At 37.5% G+C, this 9,895-nt stretch overlaps 1 protein-coding gene across 1 annotated transcript in view; it reads right to left on the bottom strand.

Moving 5' to 3' along the window:
* Window positions 1–5,959: 5,959 nt before the first annotated feature.
* Window positions 5,960–9,895, bottom strand: part of LOC101712220 (tumor protein D52) — a 28,361-nt gene continuing 24,425 nt past the window's right edge. The window contains exon 2 of the mRNA XM_004861486.3: window positions 5,960–6,652. Within this exon, the coding sequence (XP_004861543.1) occupies window positions 5,980–6,652 (673 nt within the window). The 3' untranslated portion in view covers window positions 5,960–5,979. The remainder of the gene's footprint in view (window positions 6,653–9,895) is intronic.

The raw sequence follows: 9,895 nt of genomic DNA, 5'->3' as shown, positions 1-9,895 counted from the left end.
AACCCTTAAGGCAAGATGAGCTTGGCGTGATGTATTTCAAGCCCTAAAGGAAAACAGCCTCCAACCCAGATTGATGTACCCTACAAAACTATCTTTCAAAAATGATGGTGAAATAAGATACTTCCATGACAAAGAGTACCTTAGGAACTTCATGAATACCAAACCAGCACTCCAAAATATTTTAGACAAAATCCTAGGAAAAGACAACACGGATCACAACCCCAGGAAGCACAGCAGAATGAATTCATTGGGTGAGACAAGAAATTAAAAGGAAAGGGGGAGGATCCAACAAAAAGAAAAAGTCATGACAATGATAAGTCAAAACATATCAGTTATAACCATCAATGTCAACGGTCTCAACTCATCAATTAAAAGACATAGACTAGCAGAATGGGTCAAGAAGCAAGATCCAACAATATGCTTCATAAAAGAAACACACTCAATTCAAAAATAAACTCATAGACTGAAAGTTAAAGTGTGGAAAACAATACTCCATGTGACAAGGAGCCTGAAAAAAAGCAGGAGTAGCTATCCTCTTTCCAGATCAAGTAGATTTCAAACCCACACTAATTAAGAGAGACAAAGAAGGACACTACATCATTGTAAAGGGAACAATCCAAGAGGAAGAGATGACAATCATAAATATCTATGCACCAAACACTAGTGTGCCCACCTATATAAAACAAATACTAATGGACATGGAAAATCAAGTAAGCCCTAATACAATAGCAGTAGGGGACCTCAATACCCCACTGTCACAAATAGATAGATCAATTAGATAAAAAATAAGTAATGAAATACTAGAACTCAATTGAGCTCTTGAAAAAATGAACTTAACAGATGTTTACAGAGTGTTCCACCCCAAAAAATCAGAATGCGCATTCTTTTCAGCTGCACACAGATTGTTCTCCAAAATAGACCACATACTCACTCTTAGAACATATTTAGGTAAGTGTAAAGGAATTGAAGTTATCCTCTGTATATCATCAGACTGTAGTGTGATGAAATTGGAGATCAATAGCAAAAGAAACCACAAAAATTTCATAAACATGTGGAAATTGAGCAACACATTTCTGAATAACCAATGGGTCCTAGAGGAAATTAAAGAAGAAATCAGACAGTTCCTTCAATTAAATGACAATGACAATACAACATATCAGAATCTTTGAGACAGAATGAAAGCAGTCTTATGAGGAAAATTCATAGCAGTGAATACTCATATTAGGAAAACAGATAGAGCCCAATTAAACAACCTGATGCTGCACCTCAAGCTTCTAGAAAAGGAAAAGCAGGACAAACCCAAACCCCAAAGAAAGGAGGAAATTATAAATATCGGCAGAAATCAATGCAATGGAGACTAAGAGAACAGTACAAAAATTAAATGAAGCCAAGAGTTGGTTCTTCGAAAGAATAAACAAATTTGACAAACCCTCAGAGCCAACCCTTATCAGAAAAAGGAAAGAAAAGGCCCAAATCCATGCAATTAGGAATGAAAAGGATGAAATTACAATGGACCCAGCAGAAATCCAGAGGATCATCAATACCTATTTTGAGAACCTATGCGCCAGTAAGGTGGAAAATACAGAAGAAATGGACAGATTCCTAGATACATATGAATTACCAAAGTTGAACAAAGAAGACCTAAAAATTCTAAACAACCCAATATCAATCAATGAAATTGGAAATGTAATTAAAAACTTACCAACTAAGAAAAGCCCAGTCCTGATGGTTTCACTGCTGAATTCTTCAAGACATTTAGAGAGGAACTACTGCCACTACTGTTGAAGCTCTTCAATGAAATTGAAAGGGAAGCGATACTCCCAAATTCTATCCTGGAAGCAAGCATCACCTTAATCCCCAAAGCAGAGAAAGACCCAACTGAAAAAGAGAACCATGGGCCAATCTCACTAATGAACATAAATGCAAAAATCCATAATAAGATACTGGCAAATAGAATGCAGAAGATCATCAAGAAGATCATACACCCTGACCGAGTGGGATTGATCCCAGGGATGCAGGGATGGTTCAACATATGCAAATCAATCAATGCGATACACTATAACAATAGAACCAAGGAAAAACCCATATGATTATCTCCAGAGATGCAGAAAAAGCATTTGACAAAATCCAACATGCATTTATGATAAAAACCCTACAGAATACTGGAATAAACGGTCTCTACCTCAATCTGATAAAAAGCTATTTATGAAAAATCAACAGCCAATGTCATACTAAATGGTCAAAAACTGAAATCCTTCACTCTAAAATCAGGAACAAGACAAGGATGTCCACTATCCCCACTCTTGTTCAATATAGTTCTGGAAACATTAGCCATGGCAATTAGACAAGAGAAAGAAATAAAAGGAATAAAGATAGGAAATGAAGAAGTCAAAGTGTCATTATAGGCAGATGACATGATACTCTATATAGAAGACCCCAAGAACTCCAATAAAAGGCTCCTAGACTTCATAAACAAACTCAGTAAAGTAGCTGGATAGAAGGTCAACACACAAAAGTCAATAGCTTTCCTCTACACGAACAACAGGCTACTGAGACAGAAATAGGGCAAACAATTCCTTTCACAATAGCATCCAAAAAACTGAAATACCTAGGAATAAACCTAACAAAGGAAACCAAAGACCTCTTCTCTGAAAACTATAGCACTCTGAAAAGAGAGATTGAAGATGATATCAGAAAATGGAAAGACATACTTTGCTCCTGGGTACGAAGGATCAACATAGTGAAAATGGCCCTACTTCCAAAATTGCTATATAGATTCAGTGCAATCCCAATTGAAATCACAGCAGCATACTTCATGGACCTTGAGAAAACAATCCAAAAATTCATTTGGAATAAGAAGAGGCCCAGAATAGCAAAAGCAATTCTAAGTAACAGAGACATGGCAGGGAGTGTAACATTCCCCAACTTGAAACTATACTACAAAGCTACTGTGATAAAAATAGCATGGTACTGGCAAAGAAACAGACCTGAGGACCAGTGGAACAGATTAGAAGATACAGAAACAACTCCAGACACACTCAGCCATCTCATCTTTGACAAAGGAGCCAAATACCCTCACTGGAGGAAAGATAGCCTCTTTAATAAACAGTACTGGAAAAATTGGGTTTCAACTTGCCAAAAACTAAAACTAGACCTATATCTCTCACCATGCACTAAACTAATATTGAAATGGATTAAAGATGTAAATATTAACACAGAAATGCTTAACCGGCTAGAGCAGAGTTGAGGAAGAACTCTTGAAGACATTGGGGTAGGGAAAGATTTTATGAACAAAACTTCAGTTGCCCATGAACTAGTACAATCAACAAGTGGGATCTCTTCTTACTAAAAAGCTTCTGCATAGCAAGAGAAACCACCAATGATGTGAATAGACAACCCACAATGTGGGGAAAAATTTTCATCAGTGGTCCTCAGACAAAGGTCTACTATCTCAAATCTATAAAGAACTTTAAAAAAATCAGAAATCCCAAATTTAAAGACCCGGTCCAAAAATGGGCTTCTGATATCAAAAGACATTTCTCACACAAAGAAGTAGAAATGGCAAATAAACACATGAAAAAATGTTCCACATCACTGGACATTTGAGAGATGCAAATCAAAACAACGCTGAGATTCAACCTCACTCCAGAAAGAATGGTTACTATGAAGAAATCAACCAGTAACAAATACTGGTGGGGCTGTGGGGTAAGACAAACTCTTCTCCACTGCTGGTGGGAGTGTAGACTGGTGCAAGCACTGTGGAAATCGGTATGGAGGTACCTCAAAGAACTAGGGCTGGAAGTCCCAATTGACCCAGCTATTCCCCTGCTGGGGATCTTCACATTGAGGCGATACTCTTAAGAGAAATAAAGAGGACACATGTGTATAAATGCCAAACAGTTTCTCTAGTGTGAGAAACTGAAAGTGTAAATAAGGACTAAATGGTATAACAGATAATGTGAAATAGGAATAAAAGTGGCAAAGGGCAAGGGGAAGTGAGAGCGGTACGGGGAAAGGAAAGAAGGTAATGGAATTAATATGAGAAAATGAAAAAAAGGAAACGAAGTCTCTGTAAATATGGAAGGATGGAGGGGTTGAAGGGAGGGCAGGGGAAGTGGGAAAAAATAAGAACCAAGAGAGTATGTAAAGGTGCAAATTTCCAATGATGAATGTCATTATATTATATACCTAAAATGTACCAATAAAAGGATAAAATAAATATTAAGACAGAAATGCTAAACTTGCTGGAAGATAAGTTAGGTAGAACTCTTGAAGACATTGGCATAGGAAAAGACTTTATGAACAAAACCTCAGTAGCATGGGATCTAGCATGAAGAATCAACAACTGGGATCTCATCTTATTACAAAGCTTCCACACTGCAAGAGAAACCACCAACAGAGCTAACAGACAACCCACAATGTGGGAAAAATTTTTTAGCAGCTATACTTTAGACAAAGGACTACTATCTAGAATATATAAAGAACTGGAAAATATCAGACCCCCCAAATTCAAAAACCCAATTCAAAAATGGGCATCTGAAATGAACAGACATTTCTCAGACAAAGAATTAAAAGCAGCAAATAAATATATGAAAAATTGTTCAACATCACTGGTCATTTGAGAGATGCAGATGAAAGCAACACTTTCCACCTCAGTGAGATTCCACCTCACTCCAGAAAGAATGGCTGCTGTCATCAAATCAACCAGTAACAAATGCCGGCAGGGCTGTGGGGAAAGAGGAACCCTGTTTCACTGCTGGTGGGGGTGTCTACTAGTGCAACCACTGTGGAAATCAGTATGGAGATACCTCAAAGAACTAGGGCTAGAGGTCCCATTTGACCCAGCTATTCCCCTGGTGGGGATCTTCCCAAAAGAATTAAAAGAATCATACCACAGTGATATATGTGCAGCCGTGTTAATAGCAGCACAGTTTGGAATAGCTAAAGCTTGGGAACAGCCCAAGTGCCCATAAACTGGAAACTGAATAAAGAAAATGCATTTTTTATATAAAATGGAGTACACTCAACCATAAAGAATGAGAAAATAGAGACATTTATAGCTATATGAATGCATACTGAGGCCATACTCATAAGTGAAATAAATAGGACACACATGTAAATACTGAATAGTTTCTCTAGTGTGAGAAACTGAAAGTGTAAACAAGAATTAAAATGATTAAAATGAATAATTGATAATTTGAAATAGGAAGAAAAGCTCTAATGGGTTAGGGGTGGTGGGAGGGGAGGGGGAAATGAAAGGACGGAAAGGAAAAATTATGAGAAAAGAAAAAAATGGAAACAAAATCTATGTAAATAGGGAAGGGTGGAGGGAGTGAAGGGCGCACAGGTAATGGGGAACAAAATAAGAACCAAGATACATCATGTACAGGTACAAGCACCTAATGATAAATGTAAATGTATTGTTTACCTAAAATGTACCAATAAAAGAATTTAAGTTAAAAAAAAAAAAAAAGGAAACCAAATTGGTCTGTAGGGACCCAAGTTTTCTGGTAGGAAAAAGCAAAAATAAAAAAAAAAAGAATAATTTGTGTTAAGAATCAAATATACAGAGTTAAACAAGCAAAAAAAAAAAAACATCTAGAAGACAAAAATCCAAGTAGCATCTCAGATGCAGAGCAATTTTGTAAAGTCAGATAGCCACTGTGATCACCTGCAGCTTCTCAGATCATTCTAGCAAGTGTCTCCAGGTACTACACTGTCTGTATAATGGTGTTTGTCTGTTGTTGTCTGTATAATAGTATTTCCCTAAATAAAGGGCCTTGAATGCACATTCAGCATGTTTCCTGGGAGTAGAAGTGAAGATATTTTCATTTTAACTCATGAATTAATTGGTCAAAGAAGTATGTAAAGCTAAATAAAAGCATATCTGTTAGAAATCCATAGCAATGACTGTTGACAAGATGTGCTTGGATCTTGTTTGCAATATCTGCCTTGGGTAGTGGAACAAAAGTAGCAATCTCACAGGCTCTCCTGTGTCTGTTCTGGAGGTGGCTCTGTGGCAGTGGCATTAGCATTTGCAGTTGAATTCAAGACTTCTCCAAAATCACCACCAGCAGGCTTGGCTCCCCCTACTTTAGACTTTAAGTTTTCGACCTTTTCTTCAAATGACTTGAAAGTTGGGAAATTTTTTATGTCTTCCAGCTTTTTGGTGATAACAGAGCCAACAGATGAAAAGGCCACTGAAGCCTTCTGTCTGGCCTGAGATAAGGTTTCGGAGGTCTTCCTGTATGCAGATGTGGCTGTCACACCCTGCCACCCTTTGGGAATGTTCTGCTTTAGCTCCTGTAGTGAACCAATCCCAAGTTTCCACTTGATCTCTGCTAGATGCTTCTCTTTTGCTGCTAACACTTGAGACAGAGTTTGGATTTCTTCTTCCACCTTTGCCAGCTCTCTTCTCAGCTCATCCTGCTCCTCTTCTGAGAGTGTCTTGGTGGTGCTGAGCACGGCTGTAGCATCTTCTCCTTCCTCAGGTACTGGGTCTGTCCTCAGCAAACCAAGTTTCTCAGTAGGTGATCCAGGTGGAGACGAATTCCCACTAGGGGACAGGTAGGGGTAGTTTTTGTTCACTCCTGCATGGAAATCGAATGGCAACTGGTAGTCTTCATATGAGTCTGTGTCTCTGTGATTAATCCTAGGCAGAGGCAGAATGCATGGCTTTATGGCTGCCCTTGAAACTTACTTATTAATAAAGAATCTACCAACTAAAAAATCCTAGTACCTGATGGATTCAATACTGAATTCTACAAAACCTCTAAGGATATTATATCACTAATATTCCTCAAGCTCTTCAAAGAAATTGAAAGGGATGAAGTGCTCTCAAATTCATTTATGGAAGCCAGAGTCACCATGATGCCCAAACCAGATAAAGACCCAACTAAAAACAAAAGTATAGGCCAATCTCTTCAATGAACTTAGATGCAAAGTTCCCCCTCCAAAAAAATTAGCAACTAGAATGCACCACATTATCAAAAAGATCATGATCAAGTAAGTTTCATCCCAGAGATGCAAGGATGGTTCAATATGTAAGACAATAAGTGTAATACATCACATAAACAGGAGCAAGGTCAAAAACCATATGATCATATCAATAGACACAGAAAAGACTTTCAGTCAAATCTGACATCTTTCATGATAAAAGCCCTGAAGAAAACAGGTATAAAAGGACTATACCTGAGTATGATAAAGGCTATGTTTGACAAATAAGTAGCCAATATCATACAATGGAGAAAAACTAAGAGCACTCCCCTTAAAATCAGGAAAAAGTCAAGGTTGTCCACTATTATGACGGAGCCCGCCGTCACTTGTCGAACAGTACCTGAATGGGGGAGTGAGGATGAAGAAAAATAAAGACAAAGAGATAGAGTTGGGAGGGCTCCCAGAGACTGAGCGCCCAAGTTTATTTTTCTCCCCTCTTTTATACAGAAGGTGAGTTTGGTTGTTAATCATGACCCTTATCCAGAGACACCTGCTTCCTTGTTTTCTAGTTCTTTGGGAATTCCCCACCCTCATGGGCTTCCTTGTTTCTCGGGGTTACAGAATGTTCATCACGTTCCAGGGCAATCTAATTCGTCAAGGACGTGGTTCCTCATAACATAGTCTCCTTGCTCTATACAATTGAGGGTAAGATTTAACATGGAGCCTCTATGGCTAACACCGCTCTCCACACTATTACCTCTTCTGTTCAACACAATACTTGAAACATTAGGCAGAGCAATTAGGCAAGAGAAAGAAATATCAGGTATACATATAGGAAAGGAAGAGCTCAAACTATCATTGTTTGTAGATGACATGATACTCTACATAGAATACCGAAAAAGCTCCAGTAAAAACCTTATAGAATTAATAACCAACTTCAACAAAGAAGCAGGATACAAGATCAACACACAAAAATCATTAGCATTTGTATACACTAGCAATGAACAGAATGAGAAGGAAATTATGAAAACAATACCATTCACAGTAGCTTCAAGAAAAATGAGATATCTAAGAGGTAACCTAACTGGGGAAGTGAAAGACCTCTAAAAAGAACACTACAGTACTCTGAAGAAGGAGACTGAAGAGGACATCAGAAAATGGAAAGATGTCCCCTGCTCCTGCATAGGCAGAACCAAATTGTCAAAATGAACATACTTCCAAAACTGTTACACAGATTCAGTCCAGTCCCAATCAAAATATCAACAGCATATTTTACAGATCTAGTGAAAACAATCCTTAAATTCATATGGAGCTAGAAGAGATCCAGAATAGCAAAAGTAATTTTAGGCAATAAGGACAAAGCAAGTAGCATAGCAATACCTGACTTCAAGCTATACTACTAAGCAACAGTGATTAAACCAGCATGGTACTGGAACAGAAACAAGCACATGGATCAGTGGAACAGAATTGAGGATACAGAAACTTCCCCAGACTTATTAAATTATTAGATCTTTGACCAAGGGGACAAAAGGATAAGTTGGAAGACTGATATCCTATTCAAAAAGTGGTGCTGGGAAAACTGATGATCTGTTTGCAAAAGAATGAAACTGGACCCTTATCTCTCATCATATACTGAATTCAAATAAAAATGCATCAAACATGTAAACATTAAAACACGAACATGAAACCTAATGGAAATAAAATAGGTAAAACACTTGAAGACACAGGTGTAGGAAAGGATTTTCTAAATGAACCTCAATCGCACAACAAATAGCAGCAAGAATCAACAAGTGGAATTATATCAGACTAAAAGTTTTCAGTACAACAAAATAATCAATCAGTACAGTGAAGAGAAAACCTACAGAATGGGAAGATTTTTTTCCAGCTACTCCTCAAAGGACTAATATCTAGAATATACAAAGAACTAAAAAAATTTAAACTACCTAAAATTAAAGACCCAGTTAGGAAATGGACATGAGAAATGAACAGACACATCACAGAGGAAGAAATACAAATGGTCAACAAATATATAAAAAAAATGTTCAACATCTCTGGCCATTAGGGAAATGGAAATTAAAACAATGCTAAGACTCCATCTTACTACAGAAAGAATGGCAATCATTAGGAAATCAAACAATAACAAATGGTGGCATGGCCATGGTGAAAAAGAAACCTTCCTGCATTGTTGGTGGAAATGCAAATTGGTACAACTATAATGGAAATCATTATGGAAATTTCTCAAATAACTGAAATTAGAAATTTCATGCAACCCAGCTATCCCCCTGAGAGGAATCTTCTCCAAAGAGTTTAAGTCATCATACTATAGTTACAGGTGCATACCAATGTTTATAGCAGCACAATTCCTAATAGATAAATCCTGGATGCAGCATGTATACCCATCAACAGCCAGTTGGATAAAGAAAATGTGGTATCTATATATAATAGACTATTATTCAACTATTAAGAATGACAGATTTTGGCCTGGAATTTAGCTCAGTGGTGCTGCTGCCTGCCTTGCAAATATAAGGTCCTGAGTTCAATCCCTGGCACCAAAAAAAAAAAAAAAAATGACAAATTTGAGACAGTTGTAGGGAAATGGATGAACCTGGAAAATATAATGTTGACTGAAATAAACCAGACACACAATATTAAATATCATATGGTATTTTTCATTTGAGTCAGGCAAAGTACAAAGAAAGAAAATGATAAAGGATGGATAGAAGTGGACCAGGGGTGGATTTATTGCAATAAGGAAGTGGTCCAAGAGAGTAAGGTTGAGAGGTGAGAAAGAAAGCAAGGGGAAATAACAAGAATAAAGTTGTGCCATGTACATGAACCTAATAACCCCAATTAATGTTAACACTATATGCCATAACATGAACTAAGACAAATAATATTAACAAGTATGAAAAAGGGGATAGGGGAACTGGAGGTGAAGCGGGGAGAGAAAGGGAAAGGG

This window comes from Heterocephalus glaber, unplaced genomic scaffold (genome assembly GCF_053883595.1).
Source record: "Heterocephalus glaber isolate CG9 unplaced genomic scaffold, H.glaber_assembly_v1.0 deba00001613, whole genome shotgun sequence".
Taxonomy (NCBI): Eukaryota; Metazoa; Chordata; class Mammalia; order Rodentia; family Bathyergidae; genus Heterocephalus; species Heterocephalus glaber.
This window is presented reverse-complemented; position numbering and strand designations above follow the sequence as displayed.